The sequence below is a fragment of the Convolutriloba macropyga genome, chromosome 3, assembly GCF_964194025.1.
Source record: "Convolutriloba macropyga chromosome 3, txConMacr16.3, whole genome shotgun sequence".
Lineage (NCBI taxonomy): Eukaryota > Metazoa > Xenacoelomorpha > Acoela > Convolutidae > Convolutriloba > Convolutriloba macropyga.
This window is the reverse complement of record NC_134470.1, coordinates 12,299,241-12,314,278: the sequence shown is the minus strand read 5'-3', so window position 1 is coordinate 12,314,278 and position 15,038 is coordinate 12,299,241. Positions and strand designations below refer to the sequence as shown.

Genomic DNA, 15,038 nt, shown 5'->3' with positions numbered 1-15,038 from the left:
ATGACAAAAAATTTCAATTTTTTAAAATTTTTTTTGGATTTTTACGTATTATTGGTTACTTTTGAAATCTTATCACATTATCCAAATATTGACAGTTCCCATTAGCTTAAAAACGATGTTCTGTGGATGACCAATAAAAATTTTAAACAAAAATTTATGGTTTAAATGGCTTCGACACGTTCTTCTTGCACTTTTCTACTGATTTTTTCGTTTTCTCCTGTTTTTTTTTGTTGTTTTAATAGTCATTATACTTACTGTAATCTCATAATGAACACCTATGCATGACAAACATAAATGTACTGCCACCGGGGCATCTTTGAGCGTTTTTATTGACTTCCGTTGAAAGCTATTGAATTTAATGTCTGTTAAAATAAAAATCATTTTTCGAAAATTTTATTTGAACAATAACAATTCCTAAATTTTTCTTGAACTGTTAGTGAGTTTCAGTATTGACTGGACCCACTTGCTTTTTACTGCGACTAAAAATATTCTGTTTAGCTGTTTTATCTTCTAGCTATTGGTTATATGACTTCAATGACAAAGATTTCAATTTTTTTAAATTTTTTTTTTGGATTTTTTGAATTATTGGTCACTTTTGAACTCTTTATCACATTATCCAAAGATTATTGTAATCCAATTGGCTGAGAGAAGACGTTCAGTGGATCACAGAGAAAGTTTTCAGAGAATAGCTAATGGTTTAATTGTCTTCGACACTTTCTTCTCGCATTTTTCTACTGAATTTTAGTTTTTGCTGTTTTTGTTATTGTTTTCTGTCATAAGACTTATTGTGATGTCTTTTTAACTATCTATGCATGACAGACATCATTTTCCTCCCTATGGGTTATATCTGAGCATCGTCATTGAGCTCCGATGAAAGATTGAGTTTACTGGCTGTTAAGGGTTTAAAAATAATTTTTCGAAACTTTTTTGAAATTCAACCATTCCTAATTTTTTTTGGTGAATACTCTTGGTCATTGTTGGTTCTAACAGAATCCATTTCCGTTCTACTATAGCCAAAATTAATCTGGTTAGCGGTTTTATCTTCTACCTATTAGTTTTAAAACATCAATGCCACGAGAATTCATATTTTTTTTGGGTACTTTATTTTGTTTTTCGATCCTTTTGAAATCTTATCACATCATCTTACTGCTGAGAGTCCCTATTGGTTTAGGGAAGAAGTTCAACGGATCATAAATAAAGTTTTCAGGGAAGAGCTTATGATTTGAGTTGCTTCGACATTTTCTTCAGGCACTTTTCTACTGAATTTGTGGTTTTTGCCTCTCTCTGTTGTTGTTTTCATAGTCATTAACTTGTTGTAAGGTCTTATTGATGAAATACGATTGGCAAAAAAACTTATTGTCCCCTCGAGGCATCATTTATTGTATATACTGGCTTCCGTTGAAGGCTAATGAATTTAATGGCGTTGATAATACGTGTTTTCCCGCAATTTTCGTGCGTCTAATGTATTTGTTTATATTTGTTGATTTTTTGAAATTATATTGATAAAAAAGGTTTTCCCATTGCTCCTGAAAAATTAATTTAAAATTGAAGAGTGTTTAGTGAAAAGTTCATTTTTTTAATGCCTTCGACCCTTTTGTCGCTCAATTTTTTTTCCTGAATTCGCTGTTTTTGTTCTTTAGGTAGCCGTAAATTGCTCACAGATCTCATAGGCTTGTAATTGAGGACTGAATGAATGATGTTGCTCGAAACATTCAGTATATAGCGAATAGGTTCCTTTCGTCAAATTTAACTTCTATTCATCAATCAGATGTCCCATCGAATTTCGTGTATTTCAAGAAATAACATATATATTGATATTATGTGCCACTGTTGTTTCGTTTTTCTGAACGTTTATTGAATGGCCATTTTTTGCGTTTCTTTTTCTCTTCCTTCAGAACAATCGCGTAATAACGGATCCCAATGGTTTTTAAATGTGGCCCAAGTAAACTTATTTAATCTTTCAGTATAAATCCTTCAACTGAAATAGCAGAAATAACAACTGAATTAAAAATACATATTCAGATGATAGCTATTGATTTTAATGGTAGCAAAGGTTTGTGTTTTCGCAAATCGTTTGTAATTTTTTGAGTTTCTCTTTAGTTTGTTTCTATGGCATAGTCTGACCACAGACGGGTGCTTTTGGTTTTGTAATGACTTTTTAGTAATTTATCAAGGATTTTTTTATTAAAAACCAATGTTTTTTAAGATTTTTGAATTTTCTTGGTGCAAAAAATGTTGATTAATTTTTAAGTTTCGCCTCACTGTTCGTTCTTTTTGTCGGCTTGTTACCTAGTCTCGTTAAGAAAACTTTTCATCTGCTGTATAGTTAGTAAAAGGTAAACTTGTGTAGTTAAGGTTTTATCTGACTGCATTTTGACGTTGTTACCAGGTGCTTTTAAATTTAGATATTCATTTTTTGCCGCCAAAATTTTGTTGGTGCTATTTTTTTTCTAGTCTCTTCAATGTCAGGTCACGTTGGTGCTGTAATGAAGCATGGCATTAGTAATTCAATTAGTAGATAGAATGTGTAACGATTGTTTTAAACTCAAACATCTATTTTTGTTATCTCTTGATTTGGTTGACATTTTAGTCAAAAATGTAGATGAGCTCGGGTCGGAACATCATGTGCGAACGCACATTAACGAGCCGCCTTGTTCAATTTAACTATCAGAATATAAATTTAATCAGAATATAAATTTGACGTAACAAGAAGGACGATGAATTGTTTCAGTATGCGTACACTTGGATAAGTTGTCTGATTTTCAACTGTAAATAGTGTTTTTTGTTTATTTTGTGACAATTGCTTTTTTACATCTAGACCACTGGATGCGTACTACTAGTTTTTTAGGCGCATTAAATTTGAGCAATGTCTGGCTTAAGCCTGAAGAGTTCTTTCTATATTTGAATCCAAGAAAAACGACCCCATGTTTAATGATGAATATTAATTGTAGTCAGAGCGAGGCCAGAACCTACCAATTGAAGCTATTGAAAAACCTAAAACTATCTCTTATGAGTTCTACATATAAAATTGAACTGTGGTAACTTTTCACTTAACCTACGGCAAACTAAACCGATCTAGAATTTTTTTAGTCAGTTTCAATTTTCTGTGGATTGTTTTCGCGCGGTGTGGATTATTTCAATTTTGTGTGGATTATTATAAACGAGAAAAGTTTGTTTCTGAAATTGTTGCACTGCTCAAATATAATATGGCATTTTTGAAAAAAAACTTTATATGTCCGACATATGAAAAAAGTTCATATATCCGACAAAATTCATTTTATCACAAAAATGACCTTTGAGTGCGTTTTGTTGACAGTCCTTCATTTTTGTTAATTTCAGACTGTTGTTGCTCCGAACAGATAAAAATATTGGAAAATGGCATGCCGGCTTTCAACTTTCTGCTAAATGAGAATTCGGCTGGGGCGAGTTGTTCGCGGGGACAGAAAAGTGGCGCTTCCATTGTGACAATAGCTTCTTTGTTTTCCTTGTAGATACTTATGTACTCAATTACAGCCTCAAAAAACCAATCGAGTCTTTTTCAAGCACTACAGTCTTTTGTTTGGTCAGCAGGCTCTTGTTTATCAAAGAGAGATCTCAACTGGGGCACTCTTTTCATTATGAATTAATTATCAAAGTGCTACGCTCGCCCGCTTTGTCAGTGACAAAGGGAAGCCCCGCGTGAAATATTTTCAATTTAGTTTCGCCCGTTTTGGGGATTGAAAGTGTCCTGTTGTGGCATTGAATAGATCACTTGGTTAATAATGGGTATGTCTACGCAAGGCTTTGATGTCTTACAGCCGTTGAAGCGTGATCGGAAGTTTTAGATTCTAATTGAAGAAAATTGGAACTAAATTCTTTTTATAGATTGCTTTTCTGCTAGCGCCCCCCCCCCCAACCCTATATAGCCGTTAATTTAGCACCACCCCAAAATCTAAGTTTTCGCTAATTGTAAGAGCAATATTTACATTTTATTGAAACAAGAGTGAGTGTCTAGTTGGACTTAAGGCACTTTAAGAATAGTTTCCTTTAAAAATTTTTAAAAAATCAAGTCCTTAATGTAGCCGATAGCACCAAAAATAATCTAATACAGAAATTTTTAATGATGCTTACGTTATATGCAACAAATAGCAGAAAAGACCGGTTGCTTGAGGTAGCTCATGTGAAGCAAAATCTAGTAATTCAATCGCATAAGCCAATGTGCTCTGGTTTTCAAATTTTTGCGGTTGCGGATCATCGATAAGTCATCACGCGTTAGTAGACATTTTCTTGCCAATTAATTCGGGAATTTTTTAATACTCACGTCCCACTTGTTGCAAAACAATAGCTTTTTAAACTCTGCAATCGTAATAAAGAGCAAGGTGCATATTAGTTAAGGCTACAGTTATTTCCCAGCAATAAAGATCGTGGGAATTTGTGTATTCCATAGAACATTCCAAACAATTGAAGTTATTGATTTTTAAAGTTTTACTACGTTTCGGCGCCAAATTAGGTCAAGTTTGGTTGGATCTTGTCAATTTCAACCGTTTATAGAACTTTCAACAGTTTATTCTTAGCATAAGTAACTTCAGTGATAATTTTTTTAGAGGTATGATTAATTGCTCCCAAATGAATTTTGTAGCAATAATAATAGTTACCCTGGAGTGTTTTAATGCGACTTTTTGGACTCCGAACTCTACCCACTCCAACCCCAACGCATCATTCTTGGCATGTAATTTAAGGATAGCAAAGCAAAAATAGAATGCTGTTAAGTCTCAAATTAGCCCTTGTCTGTCTATGTTTTTTTATTCAATAAGAGCTCAGCTCCGTCAGTTTTCCGTAAATTTAGCACTAAATCGATTAGAGAACATAATGTAATTGAAAGATATAATAGAACATATTTCTATTAAGAGGCATGATTAATTGCACGCAAATGAAATTTGTAGCGATTATGCTAGTCCCCCTGGTCTTGGGGTCACTGTACCAAAATTGTACTGTCCTGCTGCAAAAAGTTTCTCACGAAACGAAAAACACTAATATTCTGAAAAGGATGATGTTCAAAAGATGATGCTCATGCGTAATTCTAGATTTCTGTCTTCGACTTAGAAAAGTTTTTTTTGAAGGATTTGATCGTATTAGGGACATATTCAGTTGATTCTGCAAGTTCAGTTGGTCCTCCTCAACTGTTAGCTACTGCTTGGATATCTCTTTTGGTTATCGTTTTCTTAATATACCATTCGCCTACAGAGTTGGTATCAATTTGCAGTTGGAAGATTTGCTAGCTTTAGAGGTAAGTATTATTAGCAGCCCATGAAAATATTTTATTTTTATAATTTTGGTAACGCTGTGACTGTGAGGTGATATCAGGACTTTTCAATTACTTCGTTCATCATCATCCTATTTTTTAGTTTTTTATTGGGTCAATTATGTACAACTCCATCAGTTCAAATTTTTTTGTCAACTTAAAGTTGAGAAATCCAACGTAAACCAGGGGCTCAACGGGAAAAGAGTAGAAAACAATGCAAATCAGCGAATCAATTATAAATAATATTTGTAATGTAAAGTCAAAAAATCCCCAATATGCCAAAATGTTTGTCTTAAATATCTAATTACTAGGGAAGAAATAGTTACACTTCAAGCAAAAAGTCCTAAAAAGGTAGAAGTGAAATAAAAAAATTATTACACTTCCATTTAAAATCTACCCCAGTTTTGTTTAAGAAGTGCTACTAAATTCTTTTTATAGATTGCTTTTCTACTAGCGCCCCCCCAACCCTATATAGCCGTTAATTTAGCACCCCCCAAAATTTAATTTTTTGCTAATTGTAAGAGGAATATTTGCATTATATTGAAACAAGAGTGTCTAGTTGGACTTAAGGCACTTTAAGAATAGTTTCCTTTAAAAATTTTTAAAAAATCAAGTCCTTAATGTAGCCGATAACACCAAAAATAATCTAATACAGAAATTTTTAATGATGCTTCAGTTATATGCAACAAATAGCAGAAAAGACTGGTTGCTTGAGGTAGCTCATGTGAAGCAAAATCTAGTAATTCAATCGCATAAGCCAATGTGCTCTGGTTTTCAAATTTTTGCAATTGCGGATCATCGATAAGTCATCATGCGTTAGTAGACATTTTCTTGCCAATTAATTCGGGAATTTTTTAATACTCACGTCCCACTTGTTGCAAAACAATAGCTTTTTAAAGTCTGCAATCGTAATAAAGAGCAAGGTGCATATTAGTTAAGGCTACAGTTATTTCCCAGCAGTAAAGATCGTGGGAATTTGTGTATTCCATAGAAAATTCCAAACAATTGAAGTTATTGATTTTTAAAGTTTTACTACGTTTCGGCACCAAATTAGGTCAAGTTTGGTTGGATCTTGTCAATTTCAACCGTTTATAGAACTTTCAACAGTTTATTCTTAGCATAAGTAACTTCAGTGATAATTTTTTTAGAGGTATGATTAATTGCTCCCAAATGAATTTTGTAGCAATAATAATAGTTACGCTGGAGTGTTTTAATGCGACTTTTTGGACTCCGAACTCTACCCACTCCAACCCCAACGCATCATTCTTGGCATGTAATTTAAGGATAGCAAAGCAAAAATAGAATGCTGTTAAGTCTCAAATTAGCCCTTGTCTGTCTATGTTTTTTTATTCAATAAGAGCTCAGCTCCGTCAGTTTTCCGTAAATTTAGCACTAAATCGATTAGAGAACATAATGTAATTGAAAGATATAATAGAACATATTTCTATTAAGAGGCATGATTAATTGCACGCAAATGAAATTTGTAGCGATTATGCTAGTCCCCCTGGTCTTGGGGTCACTGTACCAAAATTGTACTGTCCTGCTGCAAAAAGTTCCTCACGAAACGAAAAACACTAATATTCTGAAAAGGATGATGTTCAAAAGATGATGCTCATGCGTAATTCTAGATTTCTGTCTTCGACTTAGAAAAGTTTTTTTTGAAGGATTTGATCGTATTAGGGGCATATTCAGTTGAGTCTGCAAGTTCAGTTGGTCCTCCTCAACTGTTAGCTATTGCTTGGATATCTCTTTTGGTTATCGTTTTCTTAATATACCATTCGCCTACAGAGTTGGTATCAATTTGCAGTTGGAAGATTTGCTAGCTTTAGAGGTAAGTATTATTAGCAGCCCGTGAAAATATTTTATTTTTATAATTTTGGTAACGCTGTGACTGTGAGGTGATATCAGGACTTTTCAATTACTTCGTTCATCATCATCCTATTTTTTAGTTTTTTATTGGGTCAATTATGTACAACTCCATCAGTTCAAATTTTTTGTCAACTTAAAGTTGAGAAATCCAACGTAAACCAGGGGCTCAACGGGAAAAGAGTAGAAAACAATGCAAATCAGCGAATCAATTATAAATAATATTTGTAATGTAAAGTCAAAAAATCCCCAATATGCCAAAATCTTTGTCTTAAATATCTAATTACTAGGGAAGAAATAGTTACACTTCAAGCAAAAAGTCCTAAAAAGGTAGAAGTGAAATAAAAAAATTATTACACTTCCATTTAAAATCTACCCCAGTTTTGTTTAAGAAGTGCAACAGATTAGTGCAAACAAGCTGAAGCGATTTCTATTTAATTGAGGTCAATGGTTTTATGGACAACATGAAGCCTTTCGCTCTTTTTTATTTACAAATTTATATAGATTTCATAAATCATTAAACTACAGGTTGAGGTTTCCCGCTATTCTCGCTTCAATGGTAAGCCATTTATTCTACGCCACACATCATTGCACTGATACTGGTCATCACTTGACTACGACTACTGGAACCTATTGAGAACTTGTCGAGTAGATTTAAATTTATCATACATGATTTATACCACAAGAGTAGCAAACAAATGTCGATTCTTCTTGAGAAAAGTTTATTATAAAAGACCAAACAATATAACTTCTAGACGTAAAGACTTATTCCCCAGTGTTCGAACGAATCATTTACATTAAATGGTTTTTTTATAAATTGTTCTTAATTTTTGGTCCGAAAATTAGCTGTAGGATAGCATACTTACTATTTTATTCACTCTTATTGAATTCATTTTTATAAACAATTCGTTAGTTGAATTGAGTAAGGTTTTTCTCAACTCCGATTTCGAAGTAGAACAAAGAAGATTTATTCAATGCAGCCATAATTTTTTTTACATTTTACATCAAGTTCTTTTTTTTGCTCAGTTAAAGGGACTGTTGTTTGCTAAAAACCGTGCAGTGTACATTTTGGCAACTTTTATGAGGAGAAGTTTCTTCATGCTCATTTGAATACTATTTCTATGTTAATGGCTTTCATTGCCGTAAAATTATATACACAATTGGGTCATAAAATAGGTGAAAGAGGGAGGATAAACAAGACAATAGATTCAAATATTTGTGTGAAGTCTCTGTTTCAAAGAGACTATTTCAAGGTTAATGCTTTGAAAAATATGCCATTAGAGCTTGCATATTTTGCAAAGCTTGATAACTGGTCCATCGAGAACTAAATAGAGATATAAAACAAAGTTATCATTGTAACTGATTAAGGTTGATTCTCGTAATAGGGCCGCCAGTTTAGCTGGGGTAGTATATTTTAGCCTTGTCTATTGGCACAATTATACATTAATGGGAAGCGCACAGGGTAGAGGGCGGGGGAGGGGAGAGGGGAGGTACATATTATGGTGAATATTATAATGTGTAAGAAAGTTGAGAAAAATGTGCAATTGAGGAAAAAATGTTGCTTATTTCACGTACGAGATATAGGTTTACTTTTAATTTTAATAAAAGAAAATCGACCGAATCGATCGTTTACTAATGTCAATTTTTCAGAGCTCGGAAGAAGTTGAGACGAAAGAGTCCCTCGCTCTATTAGCTGCCTCTTCAATAGGGGCAGGTGACCCAGCTGGGGGAGGGGGTGATGGTCAGGGGGGCTACGAGGGACTGGAGAAGTACACACAGAGTCTCTCCTCAGTCGAGAGTCTTCTGACCTTTGACCGGTTGAAGCAAGAAGTGGCCATTCTGGAAGCCATGAAGCGGAAGGGCTTAAGTCTAACCCAACAAGCACAGGAATTGCCCGTATTTTTGGTAACTTTTTCCATTTCTAATAAAAATCTACAGTTTTTTATGACGTTTGATGAGTTCGACCAAAACATCATATTTACAGTGACCTTCAATTGTTCTGTACAATTTTATCATTAATCATGGATGCACATTTTAAAGAATATAGTTGTCTTGTTCAGTTGATGTGTTAAGAGATGGAATAGCTATGAAAAGGAGACTAGTATTGTATTCGAATAAGTGTTTCTTACTTGCAGGTTTAGCTGCACCATCGGACCGAAGTTCTCGAGTTTCGTTATACCTTAAGAAAATTTCATCTGAAAATCATGCAATCAAAATTGTACAATGCTGTGACAGTCAGGCTAAAAACGGGCTGAAACGACTGAAAATGGCCAAGAAACACCTGAGATACCCTCAAATCATCGCGATCAGGGCCAAACAGACGCCCCAGGGAGCTAATTTACCGTTTGGTTTGCACCCGGCATCATTTTATAGCACCCCGGGCGCAAAAATAAATGCGGAAATTGTGGCACGTTACGAAATTATATGCAATTCAAAATTTTTACTCGAAATTTTCATAAATGTTGATTTTGACTTGTGAATCAATTTGCAACTGTTATCCAAGTCTTGATCGAGACTTGTAAGACTTGCCCTGTAGAGAAAAACCAGAATAGGTTTACAATTAGACGCGCTCATTACTGATATTTACTTGCCGTCAGGTCCGGGTTAAATTTTCTGCATATTCTGCAAATCCTTACTTCAGTTAAAAGTAAATTGTTTGCAATCATGTTCTAATCTGAGAGCAAAAAAACGTCTTTAAAACTGTTATTGGACATAGATTTTCATTTTAAGCACAGCAAAATGCTGATTTATAAAAATTTTTCATTAATTGTATAAAGAGACTGACTATTCTTTTTAATATACATCTAAGAACGAATATTTTTTGAATTTTTGAACTTGAATGTCAGTCTACATTTTATATGTTCTGATTTTGATTATGTACCTGTAATCTCAAATGAGAAGATAGATGTAAAATATACAACAATAAAAAGCAGACAATATTAGCTTCACTTTAGCAGAAAGTGTGCGGCCTATTGATTGATTCTTTTTCAACGCTTTCCAAATAAACTAGATTTAGATTTTTGGTTAAAAGATTTTGATCGAGCAATAATGGTTTTGCAGAAAAAAGTGGGGCTGGCATAATATTCCTGATTTCTATTTCTTTTTTTTTCTATTAGAGAAAGTGTGAGTTGAATATTAAAAGCATTTAATAAAAGCACGAACGACACATTTCTCCGCCATCAATTGAATTTTTTGGTTTTGGTAATAAATGGTTAATGAGATGCCATTTTTATTCGGTCAGCAGATAATCTCTGGCTAAGAACTGATTGTTTCCACAGATTCGTTTTCAAAAACGAATATTATTTTTCTAAGGTTTTGAAAACAGTGTCACAAATTACAAACTGCGCAACAATCCAATAATCATAAATCTCTTTTGATTTTTGATGGATCGATTTTCTCGTGAGAAATCAATTTCAGTCAATACGAGTCTGCGAATTTTTTCGTAAACTGTGTTTAAATTGTACCAGGAGAGGCACGTGCTAAAAACTGTAACTTTAAGAAACACCAAGTCATAATGTTGATTTTATAGATATAATTCAATGGTTAGGAAATGGATGACTTTTTCACGGTAGCAAAAGAAGATTTGTGAAGCAAATCTCACAAAAGTTTCAACTGTTGACAAGGAACAACAGTGGGCAAAGGGTAGCCCAGGCATATCGTGCCAAAGTAACTATAACTCAAGGTTGTTTTTTGAAACACCAACACTGGCGTCAGTGAAGCATGCTGATTAGTTGGCTTCTCTTTAGTTTGCTCTCATACTCGTTAGGCGAATAATTGGTAAAAAGTTCTTTTTTATTGTATCAATTTGATTAAAAACCTTAATATGTATCAGGTTAATATTTTTTATAGTCTCATGTTAATGATTTAAAAATACTTTAACGTAAATTAGTTTTTTGTTAATTTATAAACAAAATAAAATAAAAATTCAACGTGTTGTTTCAAATTTATCTTTAGGCTTCTGGTTATCACAAAAATTTTTTGGCTAAAAAATTTATGTAGTTATATAGATTCTATGCGTAAATCAGAGAGAGTTTTGAAGATTAATTCGTAGCGCAGCAAAAAACTTTAAGTTTTTGCGAACAACCTGACAACAGTTTCATGTTGTCTAAAATTTATTTCTCGAATGTTGTTATCTCGTTTTGTTTCTCGAATTTGGTTAACTCAAGATTTGATTTGGAAACTCTATCTTTGAAAAAAGTGACTTTCATCTGCGCTAGTTTGTAATTTCTCCTGCAGGTTTTTGTGGTACTCCGATGCAAATATTTAAGAATCATTTTTTTTCTTTCATTTGTACCTAATTTATACGCCATTAACAACTTTAATGGAAAACGCTTACAAATTCGGTTATTAATACCTGAGCAAAAAGTAAATTTTGCGGCCATAAAGTTCTTGAAGAAAATGTGGTTAAAATTCTCAATTTTTTAAACTACTCAGCTGCCAGACTTTGTAAACGTTTGGGTGGCTATAGTTTGAATAAAATTTACTGGTTAATTAAGAAAAAAACTCTGGTTAATTTTTAACTGTGGCGCAATTATGCAATGCTTTGAAAAACAATAGCCTGCTTCAAACTTGAATTCAACTCTGATTAACATACGAATCAAATTAGATATACATCATTTAAATTGTAAACGTACCAAAATTGATCACGATCAAATGACTGAAAAGTTTTTAGTATTTCATTGATCAGTTTTGTAGTTCTAAACAGCTCAAAATTTTTGAAGTAATTTAAAATTCAATTACCACCTCCGTTCGTTCACAGCAAAATCTTCACTCTCTTCTGGGTAGGCATAGAACCGTTTCTTTTCGCCTTCTTCTCGATCTCTTTCACTTTCTCTTCGTTCCTCGTCCTCGGCTCGTTTCGAGTCGTATCCCGGACGACTTCCCTCGAAATAATGTCGTTTCTCGTCGCCTCGTCGCTGCTGTACAGGGCCGTGGAAATTATATAGTCGTGCGGTAATTATGTGTTCTGAAATAACGGCGACTAAAACTACCAAAGCCGATATGAAGAAAAGTTTGTTCATTTTCACAGGCTCGATTTTAAACAAAAGCAGAATTTATTAACCGATTTTCTCAAATAATAAGCGTGGAAAAAGGTTCCAAAATTTGCAGTAAATTGTATTCAAATTGTATCTTATTTTATATTATTCAGTTATTTGCGGAGATATTTTAAAGGTAAATAAATCGAGTGCACTGCAGATTATCCAATGAAAATCTTTCAATACAATTCCGACCGGTCAAGATATTTTTTAAAGAAAGTTGAGCATTAAGAAAAGAGAACTAAAGAGGGAATGCGAAAAGGAGGAAAATAGTTTGTTCAGCCGGGATAAAAAGGTGCAATTGGCTGAAATTTTGTTTGTTCACTTTGTTTTTATTTAACACTTTAAGCACTTGGCGATGTGAACAAAGGATCTAACGGTTAACGGTACAAAAATATTGACTATCTGTTCAAAAAGAAATAGCTTTTCTTAAAAATTTTAAAAGCGAAATTAAAAGTCAAGTCTAATCCTTGTAGCCACAGTCTGTTTATTGCTATTTATGTTTTTTTCAGGATTGTTTACATGTGTTTGTTTTAGCCGCTGTTGAAGGTGGGATCAATGATGACTACTGGAAGCGGGGAGGAGGAAAACAGGGTAAGTTATTTACCAATAAATCCCAGAGAAACAAACTCAAGTCCAAAACAGCTTCAAGGTATTGATTGCTCTGCGCCCGTTTTTAAGTGGTGTGCTTGGCTTCTTAATCATTCTTCGTTTTAAAAAGCCATATTTTAAAAATCTGGATTACTTTTGGGTTTGTTTGCTGCAGTTGCCCGCCCTTTTTGCCCTAATTCTCACTAATGCAGACAAGATAATCAATGCTATGGGAAATTAAAAGCTTTTTTAAAAGCAACAATAGGGTACATGGAAAGATTAGATGTCGCGGAATTCCGTGATAGATAGATATAAGATTTTAAAAATGACGTAAACGTTGTAAATTAAAATGTCAAGCTACAGCGATTGTTTTTCAGAAATTAAGTTCAGGGCAAAATTACGCTATATGAAAACCCCCCGATTTTTATCTATAAATTAGACAATATTCGAGATGCATGAGAAAAAAGCCAGACGAATTAGTATAAAGGGACCAAATAGAGAGATACTTCGGTAGACTTTAAGAAAAAATTCGACGCAAAGTTCCTAAAATTCTACGACGTTAAAGTTATTAAAGTTATCATGCTCGAACCACGCAATCAGACACGCGCTCACTTAGATTTTGTTTGGATTTCGAGTCACTCTAGTTTCGGAATATATTGTGCTGCATTTTCTGTAAGTCTGGCGTCGTTTTGGTGAAAACCAGTAAAACCACAAGATTTTGAATGCTTTCTGTCTTGTTCTAGTTTTACTGTTTTCCGTTTTCTTCTCATTGCTTTCTTTATAACAATATTGCATTTTCCAAAATTGTTGAAAAGTGGTTAAAGTTTCATTAAAACTTCACTAAAGCAAGAAATTCAGAACAAATTTCATCTTTTTAAAATTTTCTCGGAGTTTTTCTGCCTAAAAGTATCTATTGTAGATTTTTAGTTTTCGTTGCCTAAATTATTCCAGATACAACCAAAATCGAAAAAAAAAATTAACTTCACCCAATACGGAGCACACAATAAACAAAATCGACATTTAATTTTAAAAACTGTAAAAAAAGATTTGGCTCTCTTCGTCTAACTTAGTCATTTTATCATACCCTTACTTTCGAATTTACTTCGTTGATTTAATTTGTCATACACTGTGCAAAAACGAACAAACGAGAATCACTTGGTGTGGAAATAGTCTACTGAAAGGAACAGAATTTTTCGACTGGACGATACAAAGGCAAATAAAATTTGAAATCTTGTTCTTATTTTAATAGCATTACTAGAGTTATAGAGTTTTGAACGCAGTAAGTGAGAAAAACATTTTTTTTGAAGCAAAAGAGTTTTAAACACAGTGAATGAGAAAAACGTTTTGTTTTTGGAAAAAACTTTTTGTGCAAAAATGAATCCTGTCAAATTGGACAAATTTCTCTTTTTTTGGTGAGTACTTATACTTGACCTTAAACCTCTGTCCCGGGAATATTTGAGGATCTGATTGGAATAAACATTTTCACGACAGACCGGATATGGGAAGCTCCAGACTAGAACAACAGAAATTGTATTTTTTGAAAAACAGTAGAAATTTTTTTAGTATTTTAGCTCTCTCTTTTGATTATTTCTGAAACTTCAGGTGACTTTCAGATTTAAACTCATCATTGATCTCTAGCAAGATGAAAAGTGTCAGTGGATGCAAATATTGTAAATGTCATCCATATTTTGTGCGATTACAAAGAGAAACAGAGTTAAATCTGCAAATTGATTCAGAAAAGCTGCATTTTTTCCTTAAATTTCTTAGCGAATTTAAATATGACATTGGATCTAAAAGACTCTCAGATTTGGATGGGTTTAAATTTACAATAATTTTGGAGGACTAATCGCTGGTGGATATTCGAAATCAGAACAACAAAATGCGTTATCACTTGAGTAAAGTTAATTTACTTTTCAATTTTATAACGTAAAGAAAAACTGAAATTACTTCAATGCATGTGATCGCCGACTGGCTGTGGACTGATTGTTGGTTTGATGTGACGTAAATGCTTTAGATGTTTAATAAAAAAGATTTATGTAGGTGCAATAACTGCTTTGCCTGGGTTTCCACTAAAACATTGAGACGATGTCCCCCGTTTATTAAAGGCTGAATATGTCTAAATTATAGTGCATCCAACTGAATAGGGTCGTTGTAGGAAAAATAAAAACAAAATTTTGGGAAAAGATTTAACAAAAGCTGTCTTTTTCAGCTCCCTTTATTTAATTTATAATCCTTAGTTGACTCTAATGTTCCACTCTTGTTTT

General features: G+C 33.3%; 2 protein-coding genes across 3 annotated transcripts in view; both read left to right on the top strand.

The window, feature by feature from the left end:
* The window catches only part of LOC142335952 (histone acetyltransferase type B catalytic subunit-like), a 182,460-nt gene that overhangs the window by 4,959 nt on the left and 162,463 nt on the right, over positions 1-15,038 (top strand). The gene's annotated exons all lie outside the window — the stretch shown is intronic.
* Positions 1-15,038, top strand: part of LOC142336533 (uncharacterized) — a 199,309-nt gene that overhangs the window by 143,994 nt on the left and 40,277 nt on the right. Inside the window, exons 32-33 of the mRNA XM_075385441.1 lie at positions 8,798-9,052; positions 12,721-12,777. Of these exons, the coding sequence (XP_075241556.1) occupies positions 8,798-9,052; positions 12,721-12,777 (312 nt within the window). The remainder of the gene's footprint in view (positions 1-8,797; positions 9,053-12,720; positions 12,778-15,038) is intronic.